The 19,450-nt window shown below is 37.3% G+C and overlaps 3 protein-coding genes across 5 annotated transcripts in view; all 3 read right to left on the bottom strand.

The window, feature by feature from the left end:
* Positions 1–1,086: 1,086 nt before the first annotated feature.
* LOC138600975 (calcium-binding protein 2-like) lies at positions 1,087–4,083 on the bottom strand. Its single transcript, XM_069672543.1, has 7 exons — positions 4,022–4,083; positions 3,298–3,433; positions 2,412–2,442; positions 1,971–2,114; positions 1,671–1,780; positions 1,264–1,411; positions 1,087–1,115 (listed from the first exon to the last, which is right to left on the bottom strand). The coding sequence occupies exons 1-7, from the start codon at positions 4,081–4,083 to the stop codon at positions 1,087–1,089; spliced, it is 660 nt and encodes a 219-aa protein (XP_069528644.1).
* Positions 4,084–7,116: 3,033 nt separating this feature from the next.
* tmem88b (transmembrane protein 88 b) lies at positions 7,117–14,310 on the bottom strand. The gene is made up of 3 exons (XM_069672529.1): positions 13,896–14,310; positions 11,075–11,479; positions 7,117–9,415 (listed from the first exon to the last, which is right to left on the bottom strand). The coding sequence occupies exons 2-3, from the start codon at positions 11,471–11,473 to the stop codon at positions 9,131–9,133; spliced, it is 684 nt and encodes a 227-aa protein (XP_069528630.1). The 5' UTR covers positions 11,474–11,479; positions 13,896–14,310; the 3' UTR covers positions 7,117–9,130.
* Positions 14,311–17,763: 3,453 nt separating this feature from the next.
* Positions 17,764–19,450, bottom strand: part of kdm6ba (lysine (K)-specific demethylase 6B, a) — a 94,719-nt gene continuing 93,032 nt past the window's right edge. For all 3 annotated transcript variants that reach the window (XM_069671972.1, XM_069671973.1, XM_069671974.1), the window contains one exon: positions 17,764–19,413. In XM_069671972.1, the coding sequence (XP_069528073.1) occupies positions 19,396–19,413 (18 nt within the window). In that variant the 3' untranslated portion in view covers positions 17,764–19,395. The remainder of the gene's footprint in view (positions 19,414–19,450) is intronic.

Genomic DNA, 19,450 nt, shown 5'->3' with positions numbered 1-19,450 from the left:
TGATTTTACACTGTATTTGCTTGTATTGCAAACTAGCTACGTTTCAATAATGAAATGGCATTCCAAAATATGAGTGCAGAGGGTGTTATGGATAGGGATACATTTTACAATGTTAAGGCTGACTCAGCTATATTTATTTAAGCCCAAGTGTAAGGCTGAAGTATAAAGCGGAGCAGGGCAGAGGCTGCAGCTGCTAGCGCACAGTGCATCCTGATACATATAGGTAATGCAGGCATGGCTCTTTAAGCAGGAGAACTCAGTTTTCTTGGTCAATATATTAGGCACTGAGAAATAAATTGCGTCATTGAATTACATCCACATCTTAATCAATTATTCATATATCATCTCTTCTGTATCTACATAAGGAAAGGGGAAAATCCCTTTAATCTTGTAGATTTTCAAAAAGGAGATAAGTTGTGCTTCTGGTTGGTTTTGGTGTCTTCATCAAATATTTGCCCGATGTCAAAATCTGACACACCTTCACAGTGGTTGTGGTTGTGGTTGTGCAAGTACTTCTCCAATTCTAAAGACACTACTGTCTCTAGAACCTTACATAGCTCAAAGCTGCATTTTGTTAACAAATTTATTTTAAAAATTTAATTATTTTTAACCTATATTCAGTAGATGTTAATTACATTATAATCCTCTTTCTTTGATAATGACCTGGAGTTAATTATAAACTTGTTTTTGGAATAAAGTCTGAGTATTGATTGTGAACGGTCCATTCATATTATAAATTATAGTGTCATTTTGTCTTAAATGAATTTTTTGAAAACTCGCATCATTTTTATTTCTTTATTAAAATAGCAAAACATTTCACTCTTATTTACATATTTTATAACTGCAAACATTTATGAATCTACCAGAATAGCTTACACCACATTTAATGGCCCCACAGTAGTCATAGCACATCATCCCCAGTCCTTCAACAATTCATTAAGAATTATTACAGAGTTAGGCACATATTATGTTGTAGAAATCTAGCCCTACATTGCCATATATTCAAAATTTGGTCAAAGTCGTATTAACTATGTGTGGAATAACAGAGTCACTAGTGACTCCTCTCCTTGTCAGTCTTACTGGCAGCTAGCGAATTGAGAGCATCATCACAAACTCTGAAGAGGAGAGAGAAGACAAAACAGAGAAATCAAGTCAAGACTGAGTTTATCCTTCAAAAAGCAAAGAGCTAATGCATATCACACATGCATAAAATTTGAGACATTGTTGTAACCAACAATGGGAAGCACACACACTGGTTGTCACCTTCAAAGTCAATGTTTCCATCTGCATTAATGTCCAGCTCCTTTAAGATCTCCTCCAGTTCTCCTTTCTTCAGCTTCTCGCCCAGAAGTGACTTAATCGCCTCTTTCATCTCATCCTGATTGATCTTTCCATCTCCATCAAGGTCAAACTTTTAAATATGGAGAGATAGATGACAGCAACTTGATGAAGAGACGTCTTTAATTTTTGAAATTTCAGTAAATCAAAGTGGAAACATCCAACTAAACTTACTAAAGTTAACAAGTACGATTTCGATTGTTGAATATATATCACTTTTTAATGGCTTCACTGAGATGCAAAGAAAATTAGGATATATCAGCTCATTTCAATATTGTAATGTAATGTAATTAATAATTAAAAAAGTGGATTTGTTTTATAAGTTGACTTACCTGTACAAAGGCTGATTGGAGCTCCTTAAGTCCCAGCATGTGAGCAGTCTCTCCCATCATCCTGGGTCCCATCAGTTCTACAAAGTCTTCAAAATCCATTAACCCACCCACTGTTGAGAAGAGAGTTGTCAGGGGCCAGGAAATGGAGGCTCATTGGCATAAACAAAGCCAAACAAATGTGCATCATTTTATGTGGGAAAATAAAGGTCAAATTAAAGCATTTAAATAATTGAATAATTATTAGTTAACGTCCTATTTGTTATCAGTGTTTTAAAAGGATCTCTTAAACAATATGCTCACTTCTCATCTTGATTTGTTGAACTATTTCCAGCAGCTCCATTTCTGTAGGCATGTATCCCATTGTTCTCATGCATTCAGCAACATCCTTATAGTTCAGGTATCCATCTTGATCATAGTCAAACTCTTTGAAGGCCTCTTGCAACTCTAAAACAGGTCAGGGGTCACAATATCACAATATAAAAATATAAAAATAAAACTTTTTTTTTCATTTGTCTTAAAAAGCAGACTAGTGTATGCTAGTCTAGTAAGTTATCTAATAAATGAGCTAGACACAGTGACAAAACTAAAACTGAATAACTGTTTTACTTGTTTGATGCTCTTTGTCGGTTCTAAAGGTAGTATGGGTGGTTTTGGGCCTTCTGATATTACTTAGATGCAGCTGTTAGACGATGCAGCATTTTATCAATGGTAATGACATTGAGCTGTGGCAGTTACACTTACCATCCAACTCAGCCTGAGCTAATTCTCTGTCCTGCAGAAACAGTAATAAAACACATGTAGAATTCTGTATTTTTATAATAAACAAGATATTAAATATTACCAAAATATATTGACACCAATTTACAAAAAGAAAGCCTAAATTGCTTTTATGTCAAATGCAGCATATTAAATTATTCATGTTGATGTCATAAATGGACATAATAAAATGATAGGAGACACAGAGGTCAGTTTGACAGAGGACAGTTTCTATTGTCTAGTGCAAGGAAACAGGTAAGCAAGGTGAACATTTTAAGTTGAATCAAGTGTGTTTGCCAAAGCTCTTATTTTGGATTACACTAATGAATTGTGGCAGTAAGCCTGAACTAATTAGACACTAATACTGCAGACACACCAGGCTTAGTGACCAAGTACAAAACTGTAAGTATATTGCCTTACTTCCACCTCACTTCTGAATCTGACATTTAAATGATTGACACACAGCGCCTTTAATGGCTAATGAGCATCCTCTGTAATTATAGAAATCTATGCTTTTAGATCCTCTTCATATAAATCATAGATTTGTAAGTGATTTCTTCATCTGAATAATAGGAATTACCAAAAGATCAAGGTGCTTTAAATCGTAAACTTTGTATTTAACTATTCATCAAAATCAGGGCAAACAAAAGTATTGAAAGAAAGTGTGTTTAAGTTTGAAAGAACATAGGTAATTATATGTAATAGAAGCAAAAAGGAATTACAGTTCACTATAACTTCAATAGTCTTGTTACAGTATGGGTCAAAGGTGACACTGCCATGGCAAAGGTCAGATACCGGCAAATCTAAGAAGAGGAATCAAGTTCCCGATACAGTACATTTACTTCAAAACATGTGAGTGTCAGCAACTTACCGCCCCAAAAACACTGTTGAGCACAGAGTTGTAGACTTTGTTCATACTCTCAGTGTTTTTCTTGGACTTCTTTGATGATTTCTTGGGTGTTTCAGAAACTGAACCTGATGGGGAATCCTTGGAGCCACCATCTTTGCTATAAAGTGAAAAAAAATCACAATAGATATGAAAAAGGGCAAATGCATACCATACATGTAATATACCTTGATTATTAATGGTAAATGGACTGTACTTACATAGCACTTTTCTAGTCTTCCGACCACTCAAAGCGCTTTTACACTACATGTCACACACCGATGTCAAATGCTACTATGCCAATCTCCAATCAGGATCTATGCACATTCATACACCAAAGGCTATGCCTTTGGAACCAATTTGGGGTTCAGTGTCTTGCCCAAGGATACTTCCACATGTGACTTTAGCAGTCGGAGAGATAACCCCCAACCTGACTGAAAAACGACTGACTCTACCACTGAGCCACAGCAGCCATTATTAACTAAAAGTTTTCTTAACCTCTGAATATACGTATATTAGCAGACTTGGCACATGAATTTTATTGCTCTAGACAAGAAAGAACTACTTTGAATGTTTTTTTTTTCTATAGGGTTATGAATTTTGGTGTGATAGTTCGACTAAAGAATGCTTTAGGGCTGTGCAAAAGATAGCTGCATTTTCAATAATCTATCACATCTAAAAAACGTCATGAATCGTATGTGATCTGTACCCATCTGTTGAGGTCGAGTCAACAGAAGTTGTGGAGGGTGTCCTGTCTCCTGCCTTGGACATGCTGTGAATAAACAAAGACATTCACTGGTTTCATTCACTCTCACTGAATAAATATAACAAGAGATTTAAGGTTGATCTCAAAATATATTGTAAATTCTTTACTTCCTCTGCTTTCTCCAGAATCTTTAATATCGATCTACTGACTTCACTTACCTTACTTTGCTTACCTGTTTGCTTACCTTTCCCAAATCGTGAGAAAATAAAACAAGAAGAAATGAGCAGCAGTGTCCTCCTCGTCTTCCTTGAGTGGTGCTGAGCTTCTGTTGGGAATGGCTTCACAGTGTCCTGTCTGCTTAGTTTTCTTCCTTCTCCCCTTGACCTCCTTCCATCAGGAAGCTTAACAGGTAATTACCTGGCTAAACATGCAGCCAACGATTAGAAAGCAAAACGTGGAGTAGCAGTGTGACTGATGTGACTTTCAAGAGGTCAGCTGCCTGCTGTAAACCCAATTGCAATGAGCCTGTATTCTTGACAAAGTTTTCATTTAGGCCCTTCTAGCCTTGCAGAGTTGCTCTAGGTTTCTCAGCCTTTTCTGGGCTGGTTACTTTTGTGTTAGAATAATCATTTTGAAGGCTACAAAATTCATATGAAAACAAGAAAAGGGTCAAAAAAATTTATTCATACAGAATATTTTTTCACACATAATTTCATGTAAAAGCCTGCCCTAAATTCCATTGGGATGTAAGAACTGAAGGCATGTGAGTGAGATCCTGAGTGTTTAGAGATTCAAGGGCCAATTGTGGTCCCTCAAATTTGAAAGACAAACTGTTGTGACTGATATGGAGAAGCTGTTGGGCTGTTTGACTATAGCCATAGTATTGTTAACTGACTCATCACCTCTGCCAGCTCATGATGTAGTCCACTAGACAGACAATGGCAGACTGCGGCTCTGTAGCTACCTCATTTAACATAACAACATTTGGCAACATAATTGTCCATTTTTGAAGAATAGGCCTACATAGCCAATGTTGAGTCATGTTAACACTAGTAAGTATTTTTCAAAGCTCTCATTGCCCAGCTTTTACCTTTTTATACATAATTTGCATAGGAACAGCCAAGGATAATAGAAGGGCAATAGACAGGCATAATGTCTCCCTATAAAATGTCTATGTTCAAGAAGGCCTACATCAAGTTATGTTTCATTTGCATAGAGTGTGATGCACTGTCATGTACTTTGTCAGATTTGAAAGCACGTTTTATCTCAACATAGTTGAGCTTAGTACTATGTGTAAATGTATTACCTTGTGAGACCACTGAGAGAAGACTTGGAAAAAGTTAAGTGGACAAGTTATTACGCTAGAGGCCGTCAACATTCTCATAGCTGGCGAGTTTGATGCCTGGAAAATCCTAAAGTTTATCAATGTAACTTATTTTAAAGAGTTTCTTTAAGGCCGTTTGAAATTGGAAAAAAAAAACCCTGTCCCACTTGTGGAATTGTCATTATTGACAGCTTTTTCTTTCCAAGCCACCAGTTCACTGACAATCTCATAAATGCTCAAGTTTCATGGAGCTTAGCAAAATTTCTGAGCAGTCAAAATATGTTCTTGTCCACTTGTGGCTTATTGCCATTCTTTCATTCAAATAATATTATGCTTGCTGTTCAGTCAAAATAAACTTCTACAATTTCTACAGCAGAAATTTTTGCCAAGTAGCCTAATGATGTAGTGAATTAGATTCTCCACTAAACGGCGCCAAAGCACATTATTTTGGAGCATCTTCTAAAGCCACTTGAATGTGGAATCATTACAGTTTTTGTTTTAGGCATGGATGTTTTAATTTGTTCGCCACCACATACATTTTTCTTGCCGTAGTCACTTTAATGTAGCATTCTTTTTTTACTTAACCTTGAGTAGATTTTCGTGCTACTTTTGTTTATTTATCATTTTAAATATGCACTTTGTCTGCTGGTGCTCTCTTAACTTAACAGATAAGAGGCATAATTTGAGTTTTGACTTTGGCTGTGGCTCAGAATTGGAGATGGTCATCCTTCAATTGAAAGATTGGTGGTTTGTAACCCAGCCGCTCCTGTCTACATGTTGGCAAGAAACAGAAACTCAAAGGCATAGCCCGTGGTTCATGATAAATTGAATCATTAATCTAGTATGGCACTGAATTTGTGTATGATTGTGTTTGTAAAATGGTGGATGCTGAAAATTGAAAAGTGCCTTGAGTGGTTAGTGCAGTCCATTTGATTTTATAATTATTTGTTTTTTTGGCTGCCTAATCATGCAAAATATTGCATGATCAGGCTGAATAAGGGGAAACGTTAGTGTTCTTTTTGACTTCCCCCCTGCCTCTCAGTGTTCTCTCTTTGTTTTTTCTTCTTGGCTACAACATTACAAAGGTTAATTGGACAAGTACAAATATGCGGTCTGAAGTTATAGTGTACACTCTATAATGATACTATACAGTTTGCCTGAATTCAGCTTATAATTAGATAGCCTATTTTGAGTATTTTAAGTTGTCATCTGCAGCTAACTATTACATGTTAACTTGTTGTTAACTTAACAACCCCTAGGAAAAGATTTTTAAAAAGAACATACACTTAGAACTTTTTTTTACTTGTTTTAGAGCATTGATGACAGTATTTCTACATGAATTGTCTCTTACTACCTTCATTTGCTTCTTGTTTATGTGCTTCTTCCTTCTGTGATTTGCTTCTTCCTTCTGTAAAGAGGTGGAGCTCCAGAGCAGGTATGGTAATAAAACAGATTGAAATTAATACTCATGACTCTATATTAGAGACAAAAACAAACGAGACAATAAGCGATGAGATTAATTATTTCATTAATTTTTATTTGGTTATTTCTAATGCCAAAACAGCCTTTGTTTTCATTTTCCATGGCAAAAGGTCATGGTACGTGGTGCGTTTGACTGTTACGAAGTAATGAGGGATTTCTCTGTAATGAAATGAAATGAAAACAATCTTTTGTAATCATTTCCTTTCTTACTCATCCAATTCCTTCCCATACTATGGGACATCACAGACACAACTCCATCTGGAACAAAAAAGTTTATTTATGAAAGGGAATTAACAAGAACATTTGTAATCACTGTTTGCAACAACTTAACAGGAATTCTAATTACAAATATGTTTTTATAACAAAAATATGATAGTAGGATAAAAATACTGTTTATTGTGAATACAACGTTTGTTGAGGTGTGCTATTTTATATTTTGTGTCATTCATTCAGGAAAGTTAAGGCTGTATGAAGGTCTGATTAAACACTTTATTTACTTTTATTACACAGCTGTGTTAAAGGTATAATAAGTAGGATTTTCCTAGAAAGATAAAATATAGACTTTGCAAATATAATATAATATAAAGCATCACTTATGGGTCTCTATACACATGTGGCGGGTTGGTGAGTGTGTGTGCAGACCCTTGTGAGACCCTTCCCTCTGCATCTATTCTGTTGTTTTGCTGTGGGACGTTTTCAGGAGGGGCCCTATTGTGGTTCCCTGAGCCAATCACAGCGAATAGGTGAGAGTGGGAGTGGTTCAAATGAACAACTAATGGGCCCCATTCAAACTGGCAAACAGGGCAAAAGAGCCATGCAGAGTTGGCCTTCTTTCTGTTGGACAGGTTGGTGCCTCAAACCGGGTTGGACAAGCTAACCGGCGGTTATCATGCTAGCGCAAAGCTAACCAGCGGTTAGCATGCTAGCACAACGGTTACCGGTGGTTAGCATGCAAGCGCAAAGGTAACCATGATGCTGTCGGTGTCAGCTCGGTGGGGTGGCCATGTTCTCGCACGAGAGAGTGCGAGTGAGCTTCTGGTGACGAAGAGCCCAGGAGGAGGGGCCCAGTTTGAATGTGTTGTTGACAAAATGCAAGGAAAAATCCTACTTATTATACCTTTAAATACTTGATTCTAATTGGTTAATTATGGCATTCCGAGGTCTGCTATTTCTCAAGAGCAGACCTTCGCTATGAAGAACAGACCGTTGCTAGGGATGAGCTCTGAGCTCTACTCACAAAAACTGTGAGGACAAACTCTAATCATAGAGTCACAGAGGGAAAAAAACAGCTGACAGAAAGAAATAATGTCTGCAAAAACTGTAGGCTACAACAGAGAGATCTACAAAACTTGAAGATGGCACATGAAGGAAACATTAAATGGAACACAGTACGGGATACGGTGGTGTTTAAAGACAGCAAATGGAAAAGAAAATTCCTGATTCCTTATTCCTGTGTCCCCGTTCACCTTGTCTTAGCCTTGACTTCACCATCAGTAGAAATGTTTCCATTCATAGTAAGTGAAAGCAGCTCGGTTTGCTCATTTTAATGTAAGTAGCAACAACTACTCACATTAAGCAGGTTAGCTCATTTTAAGAAGGCTACAGAGTTATCTGTTTGCTATGGACACAGCTCTCACTGTGAGTCTAACTGACTGTTTTTAAACAGAAAATGGAAATATAATCATTTTTAAATTTATAAAATAATTTCCAAATCAATATTTTGTGTCAAATAATTTATTTTGTAAGTAAATAGCTGTGTAATAAGGGGATAATGTAAAGTTTTCGTGGAGGAACTCGCCCTGTCAGGGTTCCAGTTTGCGATAACAACCTGCTCACTATACATGATACCTTAATTATAATAACAACCTCAATATATCCAGCTTTCTTCTTAGCTCCAGCTGTCAGACTTTGTAAGGCGCATATTGATTAATATAATTAAGTGATAATAATAATAAGCACTTTTAAAATCATGCTGATGCTTATTTTTGGTATTGTCTGATATTGGCATTTGTCCTTGATATGTATGCCAGAATATACATGCTGCAACTTGATGGCACCCTGTTATAACTGGAGTGTTACAAAATAGTCTAAATCAGTGTAACTTTTTTTCCAGTATGTTATTTTAATTATCATATACCTCTTCCCTACCCTTCTCTGGTTTACAATTTGCTGTTCATCACATATTGTCTTTTATTATTATACCAAACAATCCTCCACCATGTTCTCTTTTTCATTCTCTCCATATTCTTCATCTAATGGTCTTGCTCAGCCCCCATCCCCCTCTCCCTTATCCCCCGAGGTTTGTCTCATACCCAGACCTTTCCTTTTCCACTACCATCAGCTCCATCTCGACCGCTACAGCAGCCAGTACCCATGCCACGGTGATGGGTGGCTGGCAGGTTCTTGTACACGGCCCGGCTGTAGGGGATGAAGCAGAGGCCCAGCTGGAGGTGTCTGGCCAAGCGGCAGTAAGCAGCCAGAGCCAGCACCAAGAGAGGGGTGACCAAAAGGAAGCCCACAACCAGTAGAGCCACACAGCCGCCGTCTGTCAGAAGATCTGAGCAGTATGGGGTGGTCCCATGAGGGCGGACCTAGGGATAAACAAGAACAGTTAGAATGATATGATATATATGATGATTGCGAACAACAGTTGGCAGGATATTGTGTTTTTTTTTTTTTTTTACTTGTGAGGTTTTTTTTAACCAGGACAGTTCAATGAGACACGCCTTCAGAAATATGTCACTCTCGCACATTCAACTGAGCATCTTCACTGGATCAATTAGTAAAACTTTAAAAACTTTAACTTACAAAAGAAGAATACTTCTTAGCATTACTAAGTCTGAAAGAGAGGGATTTCAGGAACAGTAAGAAAGATGGTTTTAACTGCAGTGCATAGATTAAAATAAAAAGGTAAGGGTTGGAGGAGGGTGCAGTCGAACTCTGAGGGTTTGAGCTGAAACAGATAAGAAACAATTATGCCCACATTTGTTTTTACTTGGTTCCTGGACCACCTGTATATCACCACATCTAAGCCAGGTTTTATGGTGAAAGTCTCCTCGTTTTTGCTAATGGGAATATTTCTGTTGGTGTACTGAACAACTGTTGCAAGCTGAAGTCTCTCTAATATCTTAGAAATGTACTCATTTTGAAGAACCTTAAATACTTGCCAACCTGCCTTTTTGTAATTTTGTTCTCACCCATTTTTTCCTTTTGATTGAACCAATCTCTACACCCTTCCAGGCCCTTGTTAATCCCTCTCTAAGCTGCTGTCACATGAGCTCTTATTGAGAGAGAGGAGGAGAACAGAGAGAATCCTGGTTACTCCAGTCATTAAGAAGGTGGTCTGCCCACATAAATGCCATTGATATACAATGAAGGATAACTTTGGTGGCCTACATTAAGGCTTACTGATCTATAGTCTGTTATTTTTTTATTCTTTTATGTTTTCAAATGTTCTCATTTCTGTGCATTTCCATACTTTGTCTGTTCCCAAGCATCCTTTACTCCCCGCTTAGCTACAAAGCAATCCTCAACTTCTGTGCTCTGACGTCTGGCTCTCAAACTCCTGACCTCTTTCCCCCTGCAGTACACCAATCTCCTCTACACATGAGAGAACTTCAGACTTATCTGATTAGAAAACCTATCATCACTGATGGAGCCAAACCTCTCCCTAAGCCCCAGGCACAACAATCTCAAACTTTCGGAACAAAGTTACAAGATTATGACTGTTAGATGTTTCATAGTTAGAAGTAGCTGTCTGTATCTTCAATCATCTTTTGTGTATATGTAGCAAATGAGTGGGTAAACATTTGTCTTTACTTACATGCAAAGACATCCTTACTTTTACGCCAAACATCTTACAGATATTTGTTGCAATAAATAATATTTTTCAGAGCAAATATTCGACTTCATGTAAACAGGTGAAATATTTGTCTGATGATTTACTTTAGAATAATTAAAAAGGGGTAAAGTGTGTCCCATAACAACTTTGTAGCCGAACAATATATTTCTGGACTTATGTATGACATATGTATATATATGTATATATATATATGTATGATATGCTTTTGTTCAGTAAATTATGCAACATAATAAGTACAAATCCTGTGAAAAGTGAACAAACAAGTCAAACAAAGAAAATGGTACAACAATAGTGTGGCTGCTTGGTGGTAACACAAAAATAGAAATCTGAATCCTTTGACATATATACATTGCTCACACTAACTCATTACCCTTTACCCCTTTCTTACTGTAGAGTGGCAGAGGAATCCAAACACCACCATAACAATCGCCGGCGTCAGGATGGTCCCGAACACCAGCCCAGCGAGGCAGGCATTGATCGTGGCAATAACCAGGTTCTGAGCCGTCACTAGCACTGAGCAGGCCCAACAGTCCAGGGAACCCCGCAGCTCTAGCGGAGCTTCACTGCCCCCTCCTCCACTGTCAGCTGCAGAATATGGAGGAGGTACAACCACACGGGACGGTGTTTCTCTACCACCTCCCACAGCGGTGGTGGAGGCCAAGGAGTTTGAAAGGTGAAGATGGTGATGGTGGTTGGTATGGAGATGGTGTTGATGAGGCATCAGTTCCTCAGACAGGTCTAAAGCCTGGTGGTGGGCCCCCTTCTCTATAGTACCAGTCATACTCATTGTGAACTATTGACGGAAAAATAGACATATCAGTGGTGTGAGATGGAAATTCATTCCTTGTGTCATTGCAAAAGTACTCTTACTGTCTGCTAGCCCTGATTAGTTTTTGGAGACTATATTTGTGTCTCTAAAGAGACCGGTTGAGTACTGTGGCCTGGTGCCATAGTTACACAATGCTTTTGAACCTGTAAATTGTAAATGGATGGACTGTATTTATATAGTGCTTTTCTAGTCTTGCAACTACTCAAAGCTGTTTTTACACCTCATGTCACACTTACGCATTCACACACTGATGGCAAAGGCCTAAGTGCCAATCTCCAATCAGATGGCTATGCCATCGGGAGCAATTTGGGGTTCAGTGTCTTGCCCAAGGACACTTTGACATGTGACGTGTGTAGCAGTCACAGATCAAACCTCCAACCTTCTGATTGAGAGATGACCAACTCTACCACTGAGCCACAGCCACCCCACTGTTCAAAGCTTTCTCTGGGTTCATCAAGAGGTTAAGATATTTTATCTGTCAGGAAGCTAGCCTTTTGTGATGCCATCTGCTAGTTGATGATTATCAGAGAGCTGATTGGCCAAAAGGAAAGGGGTCCATAATTGCTATCTCTAGTTTGTGTTGTAGTGACATGAAGGCTAACTGGCATCAAAGTGTGTTTTCTACATGCTCATTTAATTATTGTGTGTCCATGCCTGTAGAGATGTTATTGAAAAAATTCAGATGCAGCATAGCTGGCATTTATTTTAGTATGAAAGTATACAGAAAGTGCCTCACCTCAGTACAGTAGCCAAATTAATAAATTTGAGACTTAATGTTGTAACTTAAACATGTCAGATTTACAGCACTGAACTTACTAAATATATTTATGTAATGTGTCAATGGAAGAACACTAATTTAGGCTTATACGGCATTGTTAATCTTTTCTCAGATTGTGATTATTTGTATCAGATTATGATGGAGGTAATAACGGCGCAACCCGATTATATGTGATAGGTAGCTGTGTCTATTACAGGATATCCTTACTTCTCAAAGGACAGATAACAGATGCAGCCAAACGGCAGACATCTGTGAGTAAAGGGGCCAGTTAAGCTGCCACAAAAACTACAGCAATGGAAAAATTATAGTAGGGATGACATATTGTAAACCAGTCACTTTCCTTTTAGCCCTTGTAGTGCGAGGCATTAACTGACTGCCTGATGATGGGTGCTATGGTACATTTTAGGCATTCCAACAATTTCATGTGCATGTATTTACTATTTTTTTAATAAAATTTCTTTACATAACATCCAAAATTTAGGAATTTCAAATTAGGAAATATTGTGCAACAATTAAGTTGCTAGGGTACCATACTGTATGTTGCATTACATTTTTGCATCAACCAAAATGCTTTGACGGAGGGAATCTATTGCGATATGTAATGTAGGGACCAACTATACGTGTGTTATTTGGTTCTTGTGTGCACAAAAAAGCTGCTGTCTTAAATAAAACTTGTAGATTGGTCCAATATAACAGCTTTTTCATTCAGCCCTACCAACAAAAAGTCATCAAGCCCTATGAGAGTTCTTCAGCAACTTAAATCAGTTTGATCAGATCAGAATTCAAACAACATGAAGTCCAACATGATTTCTCTGAGCGGAAACACTGCTATTAGCTTTTTCTGGGGGGGTATTTATTGGGTAAATGTTCATTTGAAGCTGAAATCGGATTGATGTAATAAAAAACAAAGGCAATTGCACATGTGTTTCACACTGTCACACTCAGTGAATTTAATTATCCTTATACTACTTGGCTGCTTTAGTATTTTCCATATCTTTCTCCCATTGTTGTCCCAAGAGCTATTTTCAAGGTTGAAGGTCACACAGGAAGGACTGGCAGGAAAGTGTGTGAGTATGCACACATGCATGTGTGTGACGTGACTCATTGTGACCCTTACTGAAAATACATTAAGGCGCTCCACCCATTTCACTCACTGTTCTTATTATTGTTTGAGAAGCATTTCTTTGAATAACACGTCATGCCTTTGTTTTACCCAAATTAAAGAATTCTAAATCAGGGAATATTGTGGAATGCAATTAATGTACTTGCCACATGGTTGCATTTAGTCACCTAATATATCTCATAATTGATTCTCTTCATGGTTTGCTTGCCAATATTTAGATGTTCACCTTATGTAATTAGGCTTGGATGTTGCTGGGAGATTTTCTATTGTTCTATTTTTCTATTGTCTGAATTAATTATTGCAGAGACTTTGTTACAATGTTCCTCAGACCTCAGAGAGTTGTTGCTTTATGTTGAACCTAAGTAGTAAATAAGATATGTTAGCTCCCTCTCACTGTACTTTTGTAGAAAGACATCTCAGCAGTTACATTGTACTATTATTAAAATGTATCTGAGAGATGCAAATGCAGTTATACTCACATTGTGGTGTGGGGGTAGGTGGGCAGCTTGCTGAGTGTCCTCCAGATTGTTGCTGTTTTTTTCACTTTCACAATTTCTCCACTCACACTTCAACAAAGTCCTCTTCTGTCTAGAAACAGAAGCTACTTAATGGCTCCTTTTGTTGCATGGAAGTCCGAGAGATTTGGTGCAACTCTGTAGGTTCCCTCCTAAAGCCTTATCTATGTAATGCTAGAATGTTGGTATGTTGGCTTCCTGCAGCTTTGGTCTCCTGCTGCTTCTTCTCTCCACTATCCAGAATTGTCAGTGAAGCTGATTATGATCCAGAGTCCCTGTCTTTTTTAAAACGTGCAACATCAAATTCCTGTGCTGTTGCAATGAAGTAATAACAGAGATTGTGCCTCCTCAGTGCCTGAAGGCAAATCAACTCCCAATTGCTGTGGTCTTTGTCTTAAACTCCCCCCCCCCCCCCAAATCCTTCTCCTCCTCTGTCACTGTGCTGTGTCTTTTCTTAACCTCCCTCCTCCCTTGCTCCCTCCATCTATCCCACTCTCTCTCCACCCACCAGGCTTATCAACCCTCCTACCACTCTCCAACGTCTCCACTCAGCACATGCATTCCACCTCTCATATCCAGGACATGTTTCAGCCCCTTTACTCAGTCCCTGTTGGAGTGGGGGCAGGGGGCTGTGTGTTGGGGTCAGAGCAGGGTGGCTTGCCTGATAAGTTCAGGAGAGCAGAAAATCAGGGGGATGGGCAGCAGAGACAGACTTGGGTGTTAAGTGGAGAAGAGAAGTACACATTTTCAAGCATTTTTTTTTTGTTATGTTTGGTTATATAATAGATAATTGAAAAGTGCTAGAGTAAGTGTTAAATACACAAACATGATTAATGTTGACAACAATCTTCAAATGTGTATATTGCAGCTGTATATGGAAATTAATCCAAGATCTACTACCTGAAAAATGATTGAGTTGTGCATAGTTTTAACTGTTTACATGCAGATGGCTTAATTCTTTATCTTTATTAAACATTTTCTTTAGTTTAAAGGTGTTTTTTTTTTTTTAATATTGCTTAAGAAATCCTAAATAATATTGTTGTGCATATATGATATCCAGGTATTATAAACATTAACAAAATCAGGATTAAAAGTTGTCCTTAGCATTGCTCTTCATGAATTTGTGAACAGCCAAAATAATCATGATTAGTGAAAGTGATTCACTTATTTTCACAAATTGTCTTTGAAACTTTAAAACTTGATTTGCTTCGGAAAAGCATCTTCTTCCTGTTTCATGATGTAAAGTAATCTGAAAGAGACCCAAAGTTTCAGTAGTGTGCACCAGTGAAAAAACTTTATAAGTCTGCTGCACACATTTTGCTTGTACCTGTGTGTTTTTATGCTCTGTTAAATTCTGATTTTATTAAGGACTAAATTTCATGCTTCCATCATGAAGATAAAGACCATATTACAAAGTTAATCTCCTATGCTAGAGCAAAAATAACTTTTAACACTGAATGGAAGAGACAATAATACATTCCCTCAGCTGCATGGCGCCTATGACCCAACATAAAGCAGGCTGTTGATTTCTACAGCAACTGTTTTTTCACAGTAAATACAAGAATGCTAATTATTATTATTGCTAAGGTTAATGTTAGTCATTTTTGTCTCCATGCTGATGACAGCCATGGCCTGGGGATTATGCATTATGCTGGAGTGAAGATCTTCAAAATTTTGGAAAACATCCACTTGGACTCAAGGATGAACAAATGAGAACGTGGTGGTCAAAGGTCATGGTCATTAAGGCATCACATCCAGCCTTTTCTTAATGTCATATCTCAGCAGCTTGGAGGGATTTCTTTATTATTTATTTATACTCTTACATCCTTCCAGAAAACTGATGCCATCAGAGATGGATTAGTGGACAACTTACTGCTCTTTACCCTTCGATTACCTGCACATTTTCTTTTTCTGTTAATGTTCTTCTGATAATCGCATGCCCTGCAAAGGAAACAAGAAAGGAAGATGTTTTTATAAATAATATTATAAATATACCTGTTTATAATAATATAATACGTTTATGTTTATAATAGGCCTTTGGTTATAGGGTATTCTTTTAAATATTGTCAATATACACAGTTAAACTCTACAACTCAACTACAACTTCACCTGTTGGCAGAGGCATAAAGTCAGTCATTCTATTTTTCATTGCAAATAAATCAGTATGAATCAAATTGTAATTCTCCAAGTTAGTCTCCAAATGTTTCCAGTACCTCTTTTTTCCCCTTGTACACACATAAAACAACATTTTAAACAATTATTTCAGTTCCTGCTTAGTTGCCCCAAACTCAAGGAAAAGTTCTCTCTCTGACTCTGGCTACAGCTTTGTCTAAGTTACATAATGTAAGGACACAAGATTAATAGATACAGTCCAGGATAATAAGAGGAGGATGAAGTAAGAAGAACAAAGATATTGAGGAGGCTGATAAGAAAAGATCAGAGCATAATAATTATTCTTGTCTGATCCTGAATATCTCCCTCTTCTTTGAGCTTGCAAGGTTTGTTTACCATCCGCCATGCAATTCCTTATTTTCCTTTTACAAGCCGGTGTCTGTTGATGACAAAGTGTGTGTTGATAGATCAAAAACTACTGTATTTTATACAATGTTTCATCATATGAGTACGTGTGAGTGAGATATTACTACACAAACTTGTCTCTCATTGGATGATTTTCATCATTTTTTGGTTGGTTGAAACATCAAATTATAAACTGCAATGTTTATAATTTGATGTTTTCATTATGTCATTGCTGTCAAGAGTCCACATGGGCTATCCTTTGGGGCCCTTGCCCTCACAGATCAAACAATTACAGCATAATCTTTCCTATCATGCAGAACAAGAGCAGTGTAAACAAACTTTTTCATCATGATTACATAATGATTAGGATGCAGCAGTTTTTTTGTCCTTCCTGAAGGGGCGAATGTTCACACTCTTATCATCACTCAACTGCAGTGGGGTGGACGGACGACTGGACGGAGGTGGCCTTCCTGTGCGTTTTGAAGCAGGATTTCCTTCTGTCTGTCATCTTATGTTTCTTTCTTCCCTCTGGTCTCTAACTTGATCTGAGGATATGGTGACCTGTCAATGCTCTGTGACTCTGCCTCTGGCTACATAACAGCTCACCAGGAAGACAGAAACTTTCTGATGCTGTTCATAAGAAAAATCGCAAATTCCCAAACATTTCAATTAGTAATAATAGTCATAATGATACAAGTTCATTCTTCCCTTTACAAACTGCTTTTTTTTTTTTTTTTAAACATAAAAAAATATTGTAAGAACAAAACAAGAGAGATTTACAGAAGAAAAAAATAGTTGTTTTTCTTTTGACGCCAGCACAATCTACCGCCCTACTTTGGAAAGAAACTTTTTAATTCCACCATAGACTTGTTTTTTCACAAGCATATTTAAGAAAAGACAGATTACAATAAGGAAGTGAATAGGAAAAGCTGTGGCAAACATTTGTTGGAACTTGTTATTGTAGGAAGGCGTGAACATGGATTTAAACTGGTTGAAGGTGATATGTAGTGACAAATAATAACTTTAAGTAACAAGTAAAAGTTGACAGATCTGTCAACAATCTGTAAAAGCAGAGCACAAAAATTAGACTTTGGTTCACTAACCAGATTTATGTACCTACGAACATAAATCATGATTTATTATTTTATATTCCTTGAATAGTCTGTCTTTGTTTATATTGGTGCCTTAAAAGGAACACTGTCATGCACATACAGTACATAAATAACATACTCTCCTAGTGTCAGAGTGTGGCAAAACTTTGTAACAAATGAGATGTACCAAGCAACTGAAAATAATTCAGACAGATTCTACTTACTTCTGGATTTATCAAAATGTGTTTATTATTAATAGTCATAGTAATGTCACACAAATTCACAAGTGTTTAAGACATGTCTGGCTCAGTTTGGTGTGTGTATGCAAGTATGTCTGTGCCAATTCTCTAAACAGTGCAGTTATAAATAAATGACCACAAAGAGAAGGAAAGGGGTAAGGTAATATTGCAACAGGAAAAATAGAATTCTCATTTTAAGAAGACAGACAGAAAAAAAGGTTGTTCAAAGAGAACATTTAGCACCATCTATCTTGTTATCATATTCAACAGATAATATCATAAAAATCATTAAAATCTCATCTAAAAGCCCCCTACATAATAAAAAAATTACCATTTCTCAAAACACTTTGGAAAAAGTTGTTTTGTTTTTTCCTTAATGAGCATACAAACACAGCATTCCATTAGTCATCTTTTCTACGTGAGCAGTGTGCCTACTGTCTACAGGAAAGGTGGCGTTATATTCAAGATAAAGATATCATTTGATATATAGCAGGTGAAAAAGACAGGAGTCATGAGAGGCAAGCACCAGAGAAACAGCAGCCTCCACTCCTGTGGACACACAACCCCCGCAATTCAGTTCTTACAGAGCAATCGGTCACTATAAAAATAAAGGGGGGGAAAAAATCGATTGTACAACTTGTACAACCCTATTTAAAAAGGGAGAACATTGATATCCAATAAATAGAGGAAACATTTTTAAATTAAATGTACAATGCCAAAAAAATCCAGGAAATACTAAGTCTGCATATTGGAACAAAACAATCAGAGGTACGAAACACACACACCAGATGACAATGATTTTTTTCTTTCTTTTTTAAAGAGCTAGTTCATAAAGAGATGGAGGAATTGAACAAAAATACCCTGAAGGTGAGTGTCAACTGAATATTAATCTCCAGAGGAAAAAAAAAAAGTATAATTCATACAAACACAAGATTTACAACACACAAGAATCTGAAAGTCAAAATGAAATCCCCCCCAAAAAACAACCAAAGTTGTTAAAACCCGTATGTTTTGAAGCTTTCCAAACATTTTATTTTTTAGAAATTCTTAATGCTTTAGAAAAATGTTCATATCTATATTATTAGTATTTTTCATTTTCTCTCTTTTCTAAATACAAGGCCAATGTGGTATATATCTAGGCTGATCTAGTTAAGAAAAAACAAAACAATAAATTAATTATTTTTTAAAAAAGACAGCACCCCACAAAAATTGCAAACAGCATGTACAAATTTCAGTATTCAAGACAACAACAACAGAAAGAATTTCTCTCTGGTACTGACAAAACAAGCCACTGAAACCCCCAACTACCCTCCAAAGTTTGTTCAATGGCAGCACCAACTGCCCCCTGGTATTCAACCTCACTGTTGCCAGGGTTTCTGGGTGAAAGCACCATTGGAGAGTAAACTGGTATCTTATTGGCGGCTTGGTATTTATTTTTGTAAACAGTTATGATGAGTAAACTTATTCAACTGGCTGTTCGGCAAGTATTAGCAGTAGTAGTAGCAAAATGATTTTAAATAGTGAAAGGGTAAGTTAAAACCAAAGTGAAACTGTGACTTTTGTCCTGGCTTGCAGGAGTTTTGGTTATGGCTAAGGAGATGCAGGAGGGGAGCTCTGTCACCGGGATGAGGAGGCCTAGAGAGAAAAGACATCCAGAGACAATAAGTTTAAA

The sequence above is a fragment of the Semicossyphus pulcher genome, unplaced genomic scaffold (genome assembly GCF_022749685.1).
Source record: "Semicossyphus pulcher isolate SPU_LCO1_2020_fin unplaced genomic scaffold, fSemPul1.0.p SCAF_21, whole genome shotgun sequence".
In the NCBI taxonomy this organism is placed as follows: Eukaryota; Metazoa; Chordata; class Actinopteri; order Labriformes; family Labridae; genus Semicossyphus; species Semicossyphus pulcher.
The sequence above is the reverse complement of the archived record's forward strand: the minus strand, read 5'-3'. Positions and strand labels throughout refer to the sequence as shown.

Coding starts and splice junctions, on each gene's coding strand:
- LOC138600975 (XM_069672543.1), bottom strand. CDS start 4,083: ATGTCCAAGGCAGGAGACAGGACACCCTCCACAACTTCTGTTGACTCG. Junction 2,443..3,297: donor TCAACAGTGTTTTTGGGGCG/GTAAGTTGCTGA, acceptor CTGTTTCTGCAG/GACAGAGAATTAGCTCAGGC. Junction 1,412..1,670: donor TCCAATCAGCCTTTGTACAG/GTAAGTCAACTT, acceptor CATATTTAAAAG/TTTGACCTTGATGGAGATGG.
- tmem88b (XM_069672529.1), bottom strand. CDS start 11,473: ATGAGTATGACTGGTACTATAGAGAAGGGGGCCCACCACCAGGCTTTA. Junction 9,416..11,074: donor GATTCCTCTGCCACTCTACA/GTAAGAAAGGGG, acceptor GTTTATCCCTAG/GTCCGCCCTCATGGGACCAC.